The following is a 19,189-nucleotide window of genomic DNA, read 5'->3' on the forward strand; positions in this document are numbered from 1 at the left end:
ACTTGCCAGCAATGTGTTGGATATCAAGTGACCATTAGTGGATTTTTTTACTTCTTAAATATTACAATAATACAAGTATTTTGTTCAAAAGTAGAAGAAGACTCACTTGACCAATATAATTTGAGCTTTAAGGTGCTGGCTGCTATGTGCTATGGACTTAATAGGAAAAATATTAACTCTGTTAAAATTCAATGGATGTTTGACAGGTGTGTTCACATCCTTCCAATCTTTTCCATTCACTAGCAAAAGTAAAGGTAATGAACCATGAAATGTCACCTTAAAGGTGCTCTAAGTCATTTTTACTCACATACAGCAAACATCTCTTCACTAACCACTAGCTGCCTGAGCCATCATTGCAGCAGCGTTAGCACGTAGGCTACTTCCACAATGCGTATTTATGACTCAACCAGCTCCTTCTTGTCGGTTACTGGTCTGAAACACTGTTTATTATGTTTCGTGGGGCAGGTTGGCGCAGTTTGTTTTTGTTGCCGTTTGTGGAGCCTGGGCTGTCTACAGAGACCGCGTTTTTTTTTTACAGTGTGTTCAGGGGACAGGCAGCTCGTGGATAGTGAGGAGATGTTTGCTGTATGTGACAAAAAATGTTGTAGCTTAAAAAACGCGTCACATCACTTAGAGCACCTTTAAGGTGAAATTTCATGGTTCATTACCTTTTCTTTTGCTAGTGAATGGAAAAAAATGAAAGGATAGGAACACACCTGTCAAACATCCATTGGATTTTAACACAGTTAATATGTTTCCTATTAAGTCCATAATTAGGCCTTCATCATTTGCTTCTTCCAGTCAGTCATCATTGTCATGAAGAGGCTCCGCCCACAACATCCTGACTATAGTTAACCATTAGGCAATATGATGTACATATGCATATACAGCTGTTCTAGCGACAGTAGTACAGAAGCATTGGTAGTAAAGAGTAAAAAAAATAAGTTGCACAGATTTTGACAGATTCAGCTCAATGGACTCTACACACAAATTTGGGAAATACAGAGTGGAGCGGGAAGTGCTTGATGAGCAGAGACTGGAAGAGGTTACACAGAGAAAAACATACTCTGACACTCACCCTTCTCTAATTAAACACCTTAAAGAATCCCTAAGGTAAGGCAAATTGTATGACGATGTTGTAACTTTTTACCCTTACTGTGCTGTAGATGTAGATGTCTGGTCTGATCTTCTTTTCAAAGACAACCAGAGACCCATCTTCAGCAAATTTATGCTTTAAAATATCAGCCAATAAAAAGACTTTCACTTTTGTCTGTGTGCATTCTTCAAATCTCTTCCAGATGTACAGTACCCAAACTAAAACAAAGTGTGGTGAGCAGCTTGCCTGTCTTGTACTGGCTGCCTAAGTACTCAGTCTGGGACTATGGCATGCCAGACCTCATCTCCGGCATCAGTGTGGGAATAATGCACCTGCCACAAGGTATGACAATAGTCCATCATGGTTAAGTAAATGTTAACATTGCAGAAAAAAAAGTCATTTTTTTCCCCTATAGCCTGATTTTATTTATTTTTTGTCATAAGCAATATTTTGTAAAAAAAAAACAATATTTCATTTGCCAGTATGACTACAGTTAAAATAGCACAGCCTCGTAAAAATGTTCATTAGTAAACTGAGAAAGGTGTAAATAAACTTTTGTTTTCCCCAGGTTTGGCATATGCATTGTTGGCTTCCTTACCTCCTGTATTTGGGCTCTACACGTCGCTCTATCCAGCATTGATCTACTTCTTTTTTGGAACATCACGTCATATCTCCATCGGTAAGTAGAGAGAGACACACACGTTTTACCGTGGTCATTATAACCTCTGTAATAATACGTGTTGCTATATTTCATTGTGTTCAGGTACATTTACAGTGCTTAGCATCATGGTGGGTAGTGTGACAGAAAGACTTGCTCCAGACATGAATTTCCTCATAAAAAATGGGACCAACATCACTGGTGACGTGAACATAACTTCCAGGGACTTATACAGGGTGGAGGTGGCAGCTGCTACTACTGTCCTAGGAGGACTTATTCAGGTCTGAATACAACACCCCACAGAAATGATAATGTCTTATGTTGTTGTTACAGCTACCAAAACTCATATACATAAACAATTGTTTACATAGGTGGCACTGGGTTTGGTAAAGTTTGGATTTGTGGGAACGTACTTGTCTGAACCTCTAGTGCGGGCTTACACAACAGCTGCTGCAGCTCATGCTGTTGTGGCACAGCTGAAGCACATCTTTGGAGTTTCACCAACACGGTTTAGTGGTCCCTTGTCACTGGTGTATGTGAGTACTGTCAAGTATTTGGTTCTAATTGTTGTGTTTTTGTTAATACAGCGGCACTGATCTGATTGCATTATCTGTTTGGCACTGATAATGACAAACAAGAGTTTGATGTGTGTTCCTCATTTTCATTTAAGCTTTATTTAACCAGGAAATCAATATATATTATATCATATAGATATATATCACATAGTTACATAGGAACACACACACAATTGCTTTATAACAAAACAGGACCTGAGGGACACAAGAGTGATAAAACAAGACATGAAAACATTTGAATGTGAATGCCCGATATGAAGGCAGCATTTCCAGATGAAGTTATCTTGCAAATGGCTGGGGTGCATATTACAGTAAAATAATACAGTTTTATCAAGTTCTTAGCAGACTAGGGAAACTGAAGATTATCCATCTACAGTAGATGATCTGGTCTAACTTAGAAACAGGAAAAGGGTTACAAAGGTAAATAGGAAGTTTACCAAATAATGGCTTTAAAGCAACACTAAAGCACTTTTCCCGCTTCGGTCCCCCTGCATGTTGGAAGCGGAATTGTCCATTACCGCTGTCGTAATGTCAGGTAGCGGATCTGTATTTCGAATGAGACATAATGACACATTACGACAGCGGTAATGGACAATTCCGGTTCCAACCTGTAGGGGGACCGAAGCGGGAAAAGTGCTTTAGTGTTGCTCTAAAGATAAAAAGGTACATAGGAATCTTTCTCTATATCTTTACCGAAGCACATCCAGTCAACATGTGTAAATTACTGCTAAATGGCTCTTTAAAGTCTTGCACCCTTGTGCACCCAGACACTCAACACTAAGATGAGTCCTGAGATTCTACTAATATAATGTATTTCAGGCTTGAGTGTGGGACATCAGGGATCAATGAAATGTGTAAACCAATAGGACATGAGGTCATAACAACTAAAAGCAATGGACCTTTGATAACAAAATATAAGCCAATCTTAATTTTGTATTTATTGTAAGATAAGTGTACATTATAGATTGGAGAATACGCGTAGGTGAAAAGTATTTTATACTTAATTATGACCTAAAATGACAAAACCATTAGGTCTGTGCAGTTAAGCATAACCATAACTACCTTCTGCTTTTCCATTCTCCATTTTCAGACTTTAAAGGATGTTTGCTCCTTGCTGCCACACACTAATCTTTCCACACTGGTGGTCAGTGCTGTGTCCATGGTGTTTCTAATTGCAGCCAAGGAGCTCAACTCTTATCTCAGTCCGAAGCTGCCAGTGCCCATCCCAGTGGAACTCATAACAGTCAGTTGATAAGTGGAAACACTCTCTGGCCTCTCTTAATGTTATCACCTCTGTGCTGCTGCTGTTGCAGCACTAGCAAAGCACAGACACAGTGGAGCCAAGCAGCTGAATCAGCAGTTGGCAGGGCTCTGCATTTGTGCAGTTCACAGCAAAAAGGAAATATTTATGGCTAATAATTAGGTTCATGTCTACAATATGATTTACCAGAATTTTTAATGATTAAAGGTTTGAAATGTGTTCTGAAATGTGGCTTCATTGTGTGTGTTTGTGTTTATGATCTATATGCTTTCTTTAGATTGTGGCAGGAACATTGATATCAACCTATACCCACTTGAACAACAACTACACTATTTCAGTTGTTGGAGAAGTTCCTAGTGGGTAAGCATTTGGGTTTAAGTTATACTGCTGTAATTTTTGGTTGAGTCATATTCCTAACTTGTTTAGTACTAACTCATGTTCTTCTTCTCCACCTGTGCACCAGTCTAAGTTCTCCTAGTGTACCAGATGTGAGTATTTTTAGAGAAGTAATTGGTGATGCGTTTGCATTGGCTGTGGTTGGATATGCCGTATCCATTTCACTTGGCAAAACATTTGCACTGAAACATGGATACAAGGTGGACAGTAACCAGGTAAACCACAACTATAATCAAATACCTGTTCAATCATACTTCTGCATCCCTTTCTTCTGTTTTCATTCTTGTGTCTCTGTCTTCACCCTGCTGCAGGAGCTGGTGGCGCTGGGTCTCAGTAATGCAGTGGGAGGCTTCTTCCAGTGCTTCTCAGTCTGCTCCTCCATGTCTCGAAGTCTCATCCAAGAGACCACCGGAGGAAAAACACAAGTACAGTAAATGAGCAACAGAAGTAACAACCTTACATAAGCATGACCTCACAAGTACTGTGAACATGCAACATGCAAGATACTATAAACATGCAATGCCTATGACCTATTTAAGGATGATTTAGGTATGGTAAAAAGTAAATGATGTTGAATAAAATATAACCATTATGTATAATAGTAACATGTGGAAATTCAAAACTCATGGTACAAGAACATATGCAGCAAAATAGTTAGATAGTTTTGTTAGTTAGTAGTGCCCAGCCCAAATGGACTTCTTACATTACATTGCAAACAAACAACTGCCCCATGCTCTACAAATAAAATCTGCCGCACAAAAGACATCATTTCTTAAAACACATCTGAGGTTTTAATAGTGATTCATATAGAAGAACTCATCAGAAATAGACAGCAGAAAGAGTCACCCTTAAATCATATTATTATCATAAACATGAAATGGACTTGGTCTTTAGTTTCACCTAAATCACATAACAATCTTTTCTCTTCAGGGAGACCAGTAAGCCTGTTTCTGTAGTTAATGGTAATGTACCTGAATGTGCACATGGACATGTTTTATTTATTTATCTAAACAATATACCAAATCACATAATTATTGGAAACCAGACTTAATAGTTGTTAGGGTAGCTACCACTAAATGTTGAAATGAATGTGCTGTCAAATCATCAATCTATTTTCCAACGATGGATTTGATCCATCTCTGCTAAACAAACGAATATGTTAGCCTGTTGAACTCAATATTTCAATAAAACCAGAAACAACATTTGTGTTGTTCTTGCAGATGGCTGGAGTGGCCTCCGCTCTGATTGTGTTGGTGACTATACTGAAACTTGGACCCCTGTTCCAGGAGCTGCCAAAGGTTCTGTTGTTCTCCCACTTGTCTTTACTGTAGAGTAGATTTGCAGTAAATAAAAATGATGCATGACATTTTTTGATGAAATTAATTTTTATTTGCCTCCTCATTAACACGTTTGTGTATACATCTGATTAATCACGTTAAAACTTGGGTGTGCTTGTTTTAGGCAGTTCTTGCAGCGATTGTCTTTGTAAATCTGAAGGGCATGTTCAAGCAGCACTCTGACATTGTTACACTGTGGAGAAGCAGCAAAATTGATCTGGTAGGAAGTTCAATTGTTACTTTAAATACAAAAAAAAATTAAATTACGAAAAAGCAACACCTGTGACAGAATTTGCTGCGGTGAATCTGGAAAAAGTGGCAATGTTATTGTTTCCTTTTCATGTTCACACAAAAAAAAAATAATGTCATGCTACATCCCCCAGGTGGTGTGGTTGGTCACTTGGGTGTCAACACTGCTGCTCAATCTGGATCTGGGTCTGGCAGCATCGATCATCTTTGCTCTACTTACTGTTACCTTCAGAACTCAGCTGTAAGACTCTTATGCACCTCATCATAGTATATTTCTATATTTCTTCAGGATAGTGTGTGTGTGTGTGCATGTGTGTGTGTGGGTGTGCGTGCGTGCGTGCGTGTGGGTGTGCGTGCGTGCGTGCGTGTGTGCGTGCGTGCGTGCATGCCAATATTGGTATCTGATGTTAGGCTGTAAGATCTGCCAAATTAGACACAATACTGTACAAAAACATATAGCACACATAATAATGTTGTTTATAATAATATAAATAATAATAATTAGTTTTTTCATTCCATTCAGGCCAACATACTCTGTTCTGGGAAATGTTCCAGGTACAGAACTTTACGTGGATATAGAGACCCACACAGAGGTGAAACAGAAAAATGGGAAACCATACATAAAAGATTTTCTACCCTCACTGCAAAAAAGCTAATTACTTTTTGCTATTTGGCAGGTAAGAGAAATTCCAGGTGTTACTATATTTCGCTCTTCTGCTACGGTATATTTCGCCAATGCTGATCTCTACCTTGAGGCTCTGAAAGAAAAGGTTTGTTCCCTTTTCCTGATAATACTATCTATTATAGGGCTGCAACTAATGATTATTTTCATTAATGAGTAATCTAATGATTGTTTTCTCAATTAATAAATTAATTTGTTTTTTTTTCTATAAAATGCCAGAACGTAGTAAAAATGGCCATTTTAATTTACCAAAATCTAAGGTGACGGCTTTGAATTCCTCATTTTATCCAACCATAAGTCCAAAACCCAAAGATAGTCAGTTTGTTATCATATGTGACAAAGAAAACTAGCAAATCCTCATATTTGAGAGGCTGGAGCCAGAGAAATGTTTAGAATTTTTGAATTAAAACTCACTAAAATTATTAATTAATTAATTAATTATCAAAATACCAATTCATTTTCTGCCAATTGATTATTCAGTTAATTGACTAATTATTTCAGCTCTAATCTCTTCTCAGTTCTTCTTAGTTCTTCTCAACATTTTTTCATAAAATGCAGATTACGTTTTATTTTTATTTTTGATCTGTTTTCAGAGTGGGCTTGACATCAGTAAAATGATTATCTATAAGAGGAGACAGGAGGCCAAACAGAGACGTAAAGAAAGGAGGGCTGAGAGACGGGCAAAAAGGCAAGCCAAGAAAGAGGTAATATGCTGGAAATGTATAACATAATTGCAGACACATGGATTTTAATGATCAAAGTGAACAAAACTGGCAACAAATCCTGTGACAGTTATATTAAGTAAAGGTGGCTGAAGAGTACCTCTTGTCACATGGACAGAACTACGTTAGGTGACCCATGGCCGAGCTACTAAAAGGTCAACATACTCTAGTTTGAATCATTTCTTTCACCTACCACTCTTTAGAGTCGAGCACAGAGAGCAGGTAAACAGCTGTCTGGAGCGCCGGTGTTCTTTGTGGAGGAAGAGGCCAGCCGCTGGAGGGACACATGCGTGGATGGGAATGTTACAGACAAGGAGGAACAGGGCTTGACAAAGAGGGAGAATGGGACAGTGTTTGTCATCCCAAATACTCCTCGAACACCAGACGACCCCTGCAGATGGGAGTACCTGAAGGGAGGAGAACCAGACTGCACCAGCTTAGGGTGGATGTCTGAGCAGGACGGGGACACCACCACTCTGGGCTCCAGCAGTGAGGACACGCTGAGTCACGATCTGGAGCGGGTCTCTCTTGGGTCACTGGGCAAGTGGACCTGGGACATTCACTCCATCATTATCGACCTCTCCACAGCTAACTTTATTGACACAGTGGCTATCAAGACTATGAAAAATGTAAGTACTAAAGAGACATATATTCTTTAAGACATGAATTGTTTTAAAAGCTTAATAATAATAATAATAATAATACTAATAATACATTTTATTTATAGCACCTTTCAAAGCACTCAAGGTCACCTTAACAAAAAAACAATGTACTAAGTTAAAAACAATATAACAATCATTCATAAAAGGTACAAGGCATATTTACAAAGCACTTAAGGAGCACCCTTTTAATTTTAAGTCATTCATGTTTCAAATGTAATTGTAATTTGAGAAGAATGAGTAATGTATACACGTTACCGTAGGAGTTTTACAAGGAGAGCTTAGTTATGTGGGTAACACTTTATAATAAGGGTACAAATCATATACTTAAGTTATGCTTAACTAATATAAAAAAAAACATGGACTAAAAAAAAGAAATAAAAACTGGGCGCTAAATGGAAGGGGCACGTAATTTCATGAAGGCTACTGACAACCACGTCTCACAATTTAAAGTTATTTTATGAATGAATGAATTTCCTTTTTTCTGTGATGGCCCTGCCCCAGTATCAGCCATAACTACAACAGATAACTTCTAAAATAAAATTAAAATACAATTAGGCCTATATAAAGAAATCTCCTGCTTTTACCTGGCTGGATACTCAAACACAGGCTTTTGCGATGTTACACCGAAATCTGTGACCCTGTGTTACTGTAGAAATGGTTTGCCTGCCGTAAATCATTATGTGACTTTGCGGGAATAATCGGACCCGGGCAAAGGCACTAATAAATACTACATAAAAATAACGTTCTTTTCACTGTTAGTCTCGTTTGGTGTTACAGGTCATTCATGATCATCAGAGGAAAATTACACAATTTCAGAAACATTTAAAAGTTCCTCATAGGTACTTTAAGTATATGATTTGTGCCCCTGTTATAAAGTGATACCGTTACGGGTTTATAAACAGCAAATTGAACAATGTTAATACATACAGTAGATTTATAGGATGATTTATTTGACAATACTAAAGGTAAATACAGGGCTGCAATCAACCAGTCCTGACATATAATTAAATTGTAAAGGATGAAAACACAATGAAGCTTTCTATTGTGGTCCTCATTAGAAAGGGAAGATGACAAATCTTCAACACATACAAACAGATTTTGATTTAATATAGTCTTGGCAGGTGTTCACTGAAGTGGGAGTTTACGCATAGTCTAACAGTTAAATTAACCCTGATGATTGACTGTGAGAGATTATTAGAATGATTAGGATTAGTAGCACCTGGTGGGGAAGAAATGTGATTTATTTTAAAGGTTGGTGCACTAATAACTTTTGATGAGTTTAAATATTCCGTATTTACATTATTGACAGATTTTCCAGGACTTCAGTGAGATTGATGTAGATATCTACATTGCTGGTTGTCAAGGTAAGTGAACACCTTCTCACTTCCTTGAGGCTGTACTACATGAACATGCTTCATAATTTACCTGTAAACTGTTTTCTTTTCAGCTTCTGTGGTGGAACAATTAGAGCGTGGTGACTTCTTCTCTGAGTCAATTACGAAGAGGCATCTTTTTGCCTCCATTCATGATGCTGTGCTCTACTGTCTGGACCATCGTGGAGCGACGTCGTTTCCCAGATATGAGCCATCTGTTGTGAGTATATGTTACTGATGTTCAGTTGGATGGTTTGATGGTCAACATTTTGATTGAACTAAAAACATTTAATCTTGTCATTTGAACTAAATTACTCTCTGTTTGATTTCAGGACACATACATCAGCACACAACTTTAAGGACTTCAACCAAACTGGACATCCAGCTCTGAAGATGGAGAAAACTATCTCAACAATCTTATCTGAAAATGAATAGATGCTGATGATTGTTGAGTTATATTTATTAGGGGTTTCATGATTCTCCAAATCCACGATTTAATTTGACTCTCGATTTTAAGGTCACGATTTGATTACATTTTTAATTTAAACATTTTGTTTTCAACAGGGAGGGCAATACCACATAAGAACCACTAGATGGCAGAAGGGTACTTTGCAACAACAGTTTGAGTTTCGAGTTTACGAAGTGCAATAGAATGCACCATTAGTTTAACAAGGTGCACATGATTGCACCATGGAGTCCTGTTTGAGCCCACATGCTTTGCCTTTGTTGTTTGTTTACATAACTCACTCACAGGGATGGCAAAAATGTTGCCACACTGGCGACTTCATTAGAGCAGAAGTATTTTCTAGTTCTGTTATTTCTCCGTCATCTCCGACTTTAGCAGTCTGGCTGCAGGCTACCCGTTAGCTAATTTACCCTGTGTCTTTGGCTGCATGCTACAAGCCGGTAAGCTATGCTGTGTCTGTTGTTTTTTCTTTTCTTGTGTGTGCAAGAAGGCGGGGGTGGAGAGAGAAAGAATACTGGGTGAATCACAAGTCCTGCTTTTGATTTTGATAGTTGAAATCAAGAGCTCATTCCGATGGGGAGATGGGGGAAAATCGAAACTGTGACACCACTAATATTTATACATCCTATCTTAGGAAGACTGAAGTCATGTGAGCTTAATTTACCTTTATTCAATGTGAGAGAATGACAGAGTGCATGTATAGAGAGAAAAAAAAAACTAATAAAATTAAACATACAAACAATATGTTTCAAGAAGAATCTGGTAGAAAATGAGGAATACAAGTAACAAGACAACATGCATCACACTGACAGTGTGTGAGCCTTTTTTGGTAATGGCAGCAATAACAAGGTAGGACATTGAAATGTTTACAGTAGCCATTTCAATTTTCAAGTGCAATTTCTGCTCATAGCAACAGCAAAATCTGTGAAGCTAAGCATGCAAAGGGATTTTTTTTTGTCTCAACTCCTTCAATGAGTTTCTAGTGCAACATTCCTGAAATGGGAAATTATTAGAGTTTAAAAAATAACAGGATAACAATATCCAAGCAATATTTAACAAAAGCATCTCTTTACAGTTGCATAAACCCACTGTGACCTCATTCCCTGAATAAATCTTGTCTCTACATACTGGCCACGCAGGATGTTGCCAAAGACGTTGTGCACAGGACTAAGGAAGGCTAGGTAGATTTTTTTATACTATATAAATTTGGTTTATGAGCTACAAGTCTTGATGGATATTAGAACTCTGTATGTCCGGGTTCAGGGTTAGACCTTCATCATCCTCGTCCTCTGACTGCTGTGAAACCAGCTGCTGGTAGCGAGCCTGCCGCTGGTAATCTGGATCAATGTTGATCCATTTATTTGCGACCCACTTAGTGCCATGGGTGACCACACAGCCTCCATGCAGAGCATATTCATCCTGCTCTCCCACCCAACCTATTGAGCAAAAAATAAATAATTTAATGTTGATTAGCAATGTCTTTCATATCAGGTCTGTTTTTTAAAGGGCTCACACTACTGTTATGGATTGATATCCATAACACGCTGCTTCTACTGGTCAAGATGAATAACTTTAGCAGTTTTGTTCTCCCAACTAACATATGAGTTTATTTATTAGTTTAAATTAGCCAGATATAAACCTTAAATACATGTTCTTATACTGTATATTTGCTGTATTCTAACATTATGTAGCTGTCTTTCTAGATAACCTTTAATCTTTACAACACCAATAATTTAAGAGCATGTTAGCACACTGACGTTAGCATTTATCTCAAAGCACCACTTCACTTAGGTATAGCTTCAGAGTGCTACTAGCATGGCTGTAGCCTCTTATTCTTATTAATTATTATTAATTTTCCTTAATATAGAGCGCTTCACGAATGAGTCCTGAAACCCGGAAATGACTTAGCATTTTTGCACTTCTGGTTTTCTCTTCTCGAGGTCAATGGTTTTTTTTGAATATTTATTTTTTTAGATGCCTGTGGTTAACAAAAGCTTAAGACATTTTCATGTTTTGTTCTACAGCATAAAATACGTAAGTAAATACCACATTCGTGAATTTTGAAGCTTGTATGTGTCTCAGAAAAGGCGGTCGCTAACAAGTGGCTAAATGAGAAAAAAACATCACAGAGAACATGCAAAATCCATTGGAAGCCATTGATGGTGGTGTTGTCATGTGACCCTGGTGTCGTTCGTTTATAGCCTATTGTTAGCTTTTTCACGTGCAATTGCATTCAGAAATCCCAAAAGTGGTGTTCATTTGTGAAGATTATCTTTCTGAACAAAACGTGTAAGTATCATAAAAGTTTGTTTACCACAGAGATTATTTTCTATAGAAAAAACCCATTGCCTTTTTGTCAAGGTAACCAGGGTGATGTTAACTTCCAGGTCAGCCTACAAAAATACTTCATCCCTGCAACACTCTATTGTGATAGGATTTGCAAGTATATGTAAATTGCTTTTTAATATTGGCATACAAAGTGTATACCAGAACAATATTTTAAAATAAAAATCCAAATGAAAGTGAGATGAGTAGTGGCTGATTTGCATCTTTATTGCAACATTATGTTGGCAGTGTACTGTAATTATTTTTTTTTAAATCCTACCTCTTCCATCAGAAAGGTAGTTGTACCAGAAAACAGCGGTCCCTTTGGTAGGCTTCACCCTCAGGTTACTCTTGTCACAATTCCTTCTGGTGTCCAAAAGGTCGACGTCATTCTGTATGAGAGACTAAAACACACTCAAACTCAGTAACACAGTTTGCTTAACATCAGGCCATGCACTCACTGACAAACATGCGAGTTAACAAAATATATGAAAGACATGCATAGTAAGTACACAATACAATACTAGCAGAGCTCACCCTACACATTTTCAGACCCATAAACAATTACGCACCACTTCATCATAGGTCCTGTTGTCTGCCACAGGGAATGCGGTCTCCCCACCTCCCTCAACAGAGTTCAGGTAGAAGAGAACTGTGATGTACCTAGATTTGCAACACAGATTTATATTGACATGTGTATGGTGCAAACAAACACACATAACTACATACATACACAAACACTTTGCGAACACATTTTCCAGCTAAACAATGTCGAAGCACACAAACTCACATCACATGCCAGATGTCACAATGGAGCTCAGTAATCACCGCACAGATGAATTCAGATCTGAACATTCACAGATATTTTGTTGAGAAATGTTGCTTCAGTCAACATTGTGCACCTCAGTGATCTCACCTGCAAGACGTCTCAAAAGGAGTGGATGTGTTGGCTGCAAGGCGCGTGTGTGTGCAGGCTGTTTCAGGATACACAGGACCGCTGTCATGGTGGGCGTGGTAGTGTCCTCCCTCCTCATAGCGAACCACCTGGAGCGGCTCACTGAGGTCCACTAATGCGGGCGGGAGCCGAGTGAGGCGGGTCACCCTTTGTTAGAGAAAGGTAAGAAAAAATCTGGAAGTTGCAAAGTCTGGAAAAAACATTCAATTAAAATGATGCTTTCCATTTGAGAAAAAACCTTATAGTTATAGCTGTGGAGGTAGGTCTGGCAATGCGAGACTATATCACATTTATTATAGCACTGCAGCAATAGGAGAACATGGTTTGACTTACTTGGTCTTAATGTCTTGGAGGGCCTGGTGTGCTCCTTTGCCCTGATACAGCCAGGTGTGTCTGCTGTTTCTCACCAGCTGACTCCTTTTCACCCCTCGCTGCAGCAGGAAGCGCTGGAAGGCATCATTGCTCAGAAGCCTGAACTCTTCCAGACTCAGCAAACCTGCCCAAAATATGAGAATGTACATACAGTATTATTCTAATGCATACGTCTTTATTTCTTGCCTTACTGGCCCAGTTTTCACCATTAGTACAATAGTTTAGGAAAATCTACTACTCTTTTATATGTGTGTGTGTGTGTGTGTGTGTGTGTGTGTGTGTGTGTGTGTGTGTGTGTGTGTGTGTGTGTGTGTGTTTACTGTATATACACTACCGGTGAAAAGTTTGGGATCACTTAGAAATTTCCATTTCACTCCATTATAGACAGAATACCAGCTGATCTGAGTGGGTGGCTGATCTTTAATACAATATCTACAATGTCCATTATCAGCAACCATTCATCCAATGTTCCAAAGGCACATTCTGTTTACTAATCTGATATCATTTTAAAAGGCTAACTGAGAAAACATTGGAAAACCCTTTTGCAATTATGTAAGCACATAATGTGATCTGAAAACTGCTGCCCTGATTAAAAAAACAATGCAACTGATCTCAGCTGGTATTCTTTCTATAATGGAGTGGAATGGAAATTTCTAAGTGACCCCAAACTTTTCACCAGTGTGTGTATATATATATATATATATATACTTTAGATTTCTGTTTAGACCTGCAGGCCTTTTCTAGACAGACTCCTGATGCATTTCCAACTCCACATGTTTAAATTGAGGCTAATATGAGTTTAAGATTGGTTTTATATTGATGAACTTTGTCCATACACTGCATATCATTTATGGCTCTTAAAATTACTCACATGTCCATGCTAGACCATAAGCTTTGAAGAGGGGTCACAAGTAGGTTCTCAGTTTAAGCGGTCACACAAGCTACAGTAAAAAGTTTAGGAACCACATTATGTGTGATTTAAAGGAATACGCCACCGTTTGTTGAAATAGGGCTTATCACGGTCTCCCCTAGCTGTAGATAGTTGGGCCAACGCATTTTTTGTGCATGCATTGTTTTGGTCCGGTGCAACACCGGCAGCGCCGCCACTAATTAGCTTAGCGTAGTGAATGGAATCCTATGTTGCCGGTTAGCATGTTGTGAGTAAAAGTGAGCCAACAAAAGACAAAAAAACAACCTAATTACTTGCACTGAGACAAAAACTGTGTTGGCCCACCTATCTACAGCTAGGGGAGACCGTGATAAGCCCTATTTCAACAAACTTTGGCGTATTCCTTTAAACACATTGTACTGTGTTTTACCACAAAAAAACTGTTACCATACTGAAACAAAAAAGATAGATTTCTCCCACCCAACATTATTGGCAAAACCCACCACTGTTGTTCATAGGTAGCATTTTCAGTCTAATGTATAAAAACATTCAATTATCTCACAAATTATACTTGCAATTTTAGAAATACAATTTTACATACAAATATGTACATGAACTACTAAAGTTTAACACAAACAATGTTTTCAAAATAATATCTATGCAAATAGATACATGTATGTAGAAAATGCAACGTTGATTTCTTACCATTACCATCCTTGTCAGCTTTGAGCCCAGCATAGATTTCTCGCAGATTCTCTGGTGTAAGCCAGATGCCGTCCCTCACTCGAGAATGAGTCAGTATCTGTTGAAGGCACGATAGTAAAGGACAGGATTAGTTAACCAACTCTGAACCAAAAAAAAATGCTCCCAATCCAAAAACTGACATACACCTCATGGAGCTGTAACTGTCCATCCTGGTTGATATCAAGAAGGTTGAAGATCTCCTCTGGGCTGAGGTTGAGTTCCTTGGCCAGCTCCTCCTGGCCATCTTGCACCATTAGCTGGCTTTCTATTAGACCTTTTAGCTGTGCAAGCTGCATCACAACACGGCACTCATCCTCTGACAAAAACCCAGGGATCTCTGCAGAAAAACCCAGAGACCGACAGAGTTATACACTGAGTTTGGTCAACGGGATTGCAGCATTTTCTCAATATGCTTAACTTTTTCTGATTTGTAGTGTAGTTTTATGTCAAGTCAATTCTATTTACATAGCCCAATATCACAAATTTGCCTCAAGGGGCTTTACAATCTGTACAGCATACAACACCCTCTTTCCTTAGACGCTCACTTTGGATAAGGAAAAATAATTAAGCTAAAGTGATTAGTCAATCAACAGTAACTGAATCAGCAATTATTTAGATTTTTTATTAATTGTTTTATTCATAAAGCATGAATGCAAAAGTTTCCCAGCTTCGCCACTTGCAGGATTTGCTACTCTTTTGGTATGAAAGTACAGTATATTGAAAACCTTTGAGTTACCACCACCAATTTGGCCTCTGGGAAATTGTGATAGACAATTTTTCACTATTGTGTAAGGTTTAATAGAGAAAATCATCAGCAATTAATTGGCAGCCTAGAGCAGAACCATTAATATCAACATTGAACCAGTCATATAAACTTATATTTAATTTATGCTTGTTATTGATCAAAACACTAATGAAGAGAATAGACCAAAAACAAATAGCCTACACTTTACCTCCTTCCTTTTTAAAATGGTTGTACCATCTTTACTCTAGCACACAATGGCTACATTCTGCATGCTTTTGCATTGTTAGTTGTGTTAGGTACAGATTTATTTCTGCTCTTTAGCCATTCAGCTATGAGCCCTTAATTGGAATAGTTGCCTCAGGACTTATTGGCCCACTTCATATACTGTAGGCTTGATTGACCTGAGCATTATGTGTAAACTAGGTTACAGTATGACTTTGGGGGGTGGTGGTAGTGATGAAGATGTAAATAAGGACGAGTGTGTGTTGAATGCATGTTTGCTTTAATCAAAAGAAAAAGCCTTTTTGGCCACCAACCAGTGGCAGTCTTAACATAGAGTTATTGGTAGGCGGCTGCTTTGGGCCCCCTACCAGCAGTCGTAGTAGGGGGGCCCCCAACCAACCTCAAAATAAATACATAAAATAAAATAAAAAAGCCCCTTATCATCATGAATCCTTCAAAAAATCATGGTACATTGTATTAATATTCTTAAGAAAAACGTTGAAACATTGAAGTAGTAGTTAAAATGTCATGTTCATGGTTATCTGTCCCTACACATACACCCCCTACTTTCACAATGAAATGGACTAGTCCGTAGCCTGTAATAGCGAGCCGAAGTCCTGCCCTTCTACTTCCGGTCGATGGGACCTTAATTCGGAAAAAAATATGAATGAGAGTCAATGGAGAGATAATAATTATTTTTTGATCCCGTTTGAATTGAGCCATGCATTACAAATATGATATTCGTCAATTTAAAATATTATTTTTCAACCGAAGAAAGTCTCCGTTTATTGTTAAACTGTTGAAGTATAACTGTGAAAATACGTAATTAGAAAGACTACACACTTCAATGTCTCATGGATGACGTCTCGCTGAAGCTATGATGTCTGTGTGTATTGTACCGGGGATGTAACGTTACTCAAATGAGCAGAGGATCTTGCTTGTTCTTTTGCTTATCTGCTGAAAACACTTGACTGGATAAAACCCATCAGGTAAGATAACGTTACATGTGTTGTGGAACATTCATTTCTCCCATTGATGTCTGAAAAAATCCGTACATAAAGAGTTTTAGACCATGGCTTAGGCTAAACAGCTATGATGTGACTCATAAGCATACAACATATCATTTCGAGTGAAAAAACGAACAGAAAATCAAAAAAAAAGTCAAAGGTACAAGACTGTAAATATTTTCATTATCGAACGAAGGAACTAGCCTACTCATCCCATAAACCATTGCGCACCACTGAATAAAGGAAGCTCGTTAGTTTAGCTAACAGCTAATTCGGCTAACGCTAACTGAGATGTAAAAACTTTAAAAGACCCTCAAAATAAAACCTGAAAATAACCGTTAAAATATAACAGCTGTTACGTCAGCTGTAGCCTGCTTTACCCAGTGTTTAGTTTGAGTTAACATTATTTGAGACTGAATCAAGCTGTCAGCTAGCGGTTAGCCGAATTAGCTGTAAGCTAAGCTTCCCGGTGGAGGCTAACGGCAGAAGCGTGGAACAGATCGTGATTCGTGCAGTGTCGTAAATGCTCGTAAAACAGGATTATCATTTTGAGCATGCGCATGACGGATCGTGCAGGCAGCTCCCCCTCATCACCAGCATGAGTTCCACCAATCAGAGGCATCACTGTGGGATTGTTCAGGATTGTGGGTAGGCTAATGGAGTACTTATCCAAGACATTGCGAATAAAAGACATTTATCTCAAAACTCAAAAGGTTGGTGACCCATGAACTTTTGGCATCTATAAGAGCACAATCGCTCAGTCATGTCGTAGCTGGTTTTAAGTCTACCATTGAAGGTTGCGATTTTATGGCTTATATCGGATGGGGGGGCCGCATTAATACCTTCACCTTGGGCCCCCAATTTGCTAAATCCGCCACTGCCACCAACGGCTCATGTTTGTTTTGACACATGGGTGTTTTGGCTCTTACCAAACAGCAGAGGTTTCATACTCAGAGTCCGCATTTCATGCACTTTGCCTGGCACCAGTGACACCTTCTGGACGTGTCCCACCTGAGAGATTATCAGAGAAGTGAAGTGATGTGGTGGTGCTAAATGTGTGTGACAAGAGAAACACAGAGGGAATAAATAAAAGAGTGGGAGTGATGCATCATCACACTACTCACCCTTATCCCCTCGACTCTTGTTAGGGAAACATCACGCAGGAACTCAGGCTTTGATGGCGGACGTCGCGACTCGGGGCGCTGGTGGTTACTGCTCGGAGCATCACGACTCCGGTTGGCATCTTCCTGCCCGCTGTTGTAGTGCACGTAAAATAGCAGTAATATAACATTAATGATGTATACGTGAAAAAACACCATCACTACCACGAAGTAGGAGCGGGAGCACACGCTGCTCTTGTGGCAAGGGAGGCGGTCGCACGGCGGCCGAAGCGGCAAGGTCGCGCTCCCGGCCGGAGTTATGTCCTCCTCAGCATCTGATGTTTCCTGGTTGTCACTCATTCTTCTGCGACACAAGAAACAGTTGGTAGGCTACTCCCTCTCCCTCAACAGCAAAGTCCATCTGATTAATCAAACGGTAGGATGAACGTTTGCTGGTTGCATAGGATGCTGGCTGACAGATTTGTCCAGTTTAATTAAAGAAGCAATAAGCCAGTTTCTCCGCTGCAGAAATGACGTCGTTGCGCACTGAAAAACGACGGGGGGTTCATGATGAAACTGTGCTCGTTGAATTATGAAAAGTCAACTACCATTGGCGCTGTGTCGTTATCTTTTCGCCCACAGACAGCAGCGCTGCAGGCTCGGATAGTCTTGTTTACACTGCAGCAGTCCCAGTCAGCAGCGGCAGCAAAGCGCACTGCGCATCCCAAGCCACATCGGAGCTCATCTCAGAGACCTGCTCTATAAACGTGATCCAGCATCCACTGACTACAACAATCACACTCTAAAATAAAAGAAACATGATAATTTATATTTGAACAAAACAAAACATCGCGGTCAGTATCCTACTATTTACATTTATACACGCCATCGCCCAAGCGCTTCCGTTCACAAGTCTGCCTACTTACCGCGCAATGCTGACCTCTGGTGACCTAAACAAAATAACACACTCCTCTCTTACTTACCATACAGTCTGCAGTACATGCGTCTCTCTCTCTCTCTCTCTCTCTCTCTCTCTCTCTCTCTCCCTCTCTCTCTCCCCCCCCCCCCCCCTCTCTCTCTCTCTCTGTGTCTCTCCCTCTATCTCTCCCTGTGAGGTGAGGGAGCTGAGGGAGAGGGCTAGCTGACTGAGGGGACTTTTCTCTGTTTCGCTCTTGGTATTGTGATGCTTTGTAGTGGAAACAACATTTACTGCAATTACATTATACATTATTGCAATTACATTTCTCTCTCTCTCTCTTTCTCTGTCTCTCTCTCTCTCAAAGGGGCTTCATTGCTATGGAAAACATACAACATAAAACTGTTCTACAGTATGTCTGTGTACAGAGATCAGCC

The 19,189-nt window shown here is 39.2% G+C and overlaps 2 protein-coding genes across 4 annotated transcripts; one reads left to right on the plus strand and one right to left on the minus strand.

The window, feature by feature from the left end:
• Positions 1 to 973: 973 nt before the first annotated feature.
• slc26a6l1 (solute carrier family 26 member 6, like 1) lies at positions 974 to 9,591 on the plus strand. Its single transcript, XM_028576176.1, has 19 exons — positions 974 to 1,113; positions 1,299 to 1,438; positions 1,665 to 1,775; positions 1,860 to 2,035; positions 2,126 to 2,290; positions 3,420 to 3,572; positions 3,868 to 3,950; positions 4,054 to 4,201; positions 4,298 to 4,411; positions 5,207 to 5,284; positions 5,448 to 5,543; positions 5,707 to 5,813; positions 6,096 to 6,165; positions 6,250 to 6,342; positions 6,848 to 6,958; positions 7,180 to 7,605; positions 8,948 to 9,002; positions 9,086 to 9,231; positions 9,344 to 9,591. The coding sequence occupies exons 1-19, from the start codon at positions 974 to 976 to the stop codon at positions 9,368 to 9,370; spliced, it is 2,439 nt and encodes an 812-aa protein (XP_028431977.1). The 3' UTR covers positions 9,371 to 9,591.
• Positions 9,592 to 10,136: 545 nt separating this feature from the next.
• On the minus strand, positions 10,137 to 18,863 carry p4htmb (prolyl 4-hydroxylase, transmembrane b). Of its 3 annotated transcripts, none has more exons than XM_028574913.1 (10): positions 18,820 to 18,863; positions 17,861 to 18,638; positions 17,666 to 17,747; positions 14,909 to 15,099; positions 14,724 to 14,820; positions 13,091 to 13,253; positions 12,719 to 12,904; positions 12,375 to 12,465; positions 12,083 to 12,206; positions 10,137 to 10,913 (listed from the first exon to the last, which is right to left on the minus strand). In XM_028574913.1, exons 2-10 carry the CDS (start codon positions 18,194 to 18,196, stop codon positions 10,696 to 10,698), a joined length of 1,488 nt encoding a protein of 495 aa, XP_028430714.1. In that variant the 5' UTR covers positions 18,197 to 18,638; positions 18,820 to 18,863; the 3' UTR covers positions 10,137 to 10,695. The 3 variants fall into 3 exon arrangements, with proteins under 3 accessions (XP_028430714.1, XP_028430712.1, XP_028430711.1); XM_028574911.1 differs by lacking the exon at positions 18,820 to 18,863 and adding an exon at positions 18,763 to 18,802; XM_028574910.1 differs by lacking the exon at positions 18,820 to 18,863 and having other exon boundaries at positions 17,861 to 18,770.
• Positions 18,864 to 19,189: the final 326 nt, after the last annotated feature.

This window comes from Perca flavescens, chromosome 4, assembly GCF_004354835.1.
Source record: "Perca flavescens isolate YP-PL-M2 chromosome 4, PFLA_1.0, whole genome shotgun sequence".
In the NCBI taxonomy this organism is placed as follows: Eukaryota; Metazoa; Chordata; class Actinopteri; order Perciformes; family Percidae; genus Perca; species Perca flavescens.

What these genes read in the sequence shown, in the direction of transcription:
- p4htmb (XM_028574913.1), bottom strand. Translation starts at nt 18,196, where the DNA reads ATGAGTGACAACCAGGAAACATCAGATGCTGAGGAGGACATAACTCCG. An exon ending in TATGAAACCTCTGCTGTTTG is followed by an intron (nt 15,100 to 17,665) that starts GTAAGAGCCAAA and finishes GTTTTTCTGCAG; the next exon opens with AGATCCCTGGGTTTTTGTCA. An exon ending in CCTTTTGAGACGTCTTGCAG is followed by an intron (nt 12,466 to 12,718) that starts GTGAGATCACTG and finishes TTGCAAATCTAG; the next exon opens with GTACATCACAGTTCTCTTCT.
- slc26a6l1 (XM_028576176.1), top strand. Translation starts at nt 974, where the DNA reads ATGGACTCTACACACAAATTTGGGAAATACAGAGTGGAGCGGGAAGTG. An exon ending in GTTGGAGAAGTTCCTAGTGG is followed by an intron (nt 3,951 to 4,053) that starts GTAAGCATTTGG and finishes CCTGTGCACCAG; the next exon opens with TCTAAGTTCTCCTAGTGTAC. An exon ending in CTACATTGCTGGTTGTCAAG is followed by an intron (nt 9,003 to 9,085) that starts GTAAGTGAACAC and finishes TTTTCTTTTCAG; the next exon opens with CTTCTGTGGTGGAACAATTA.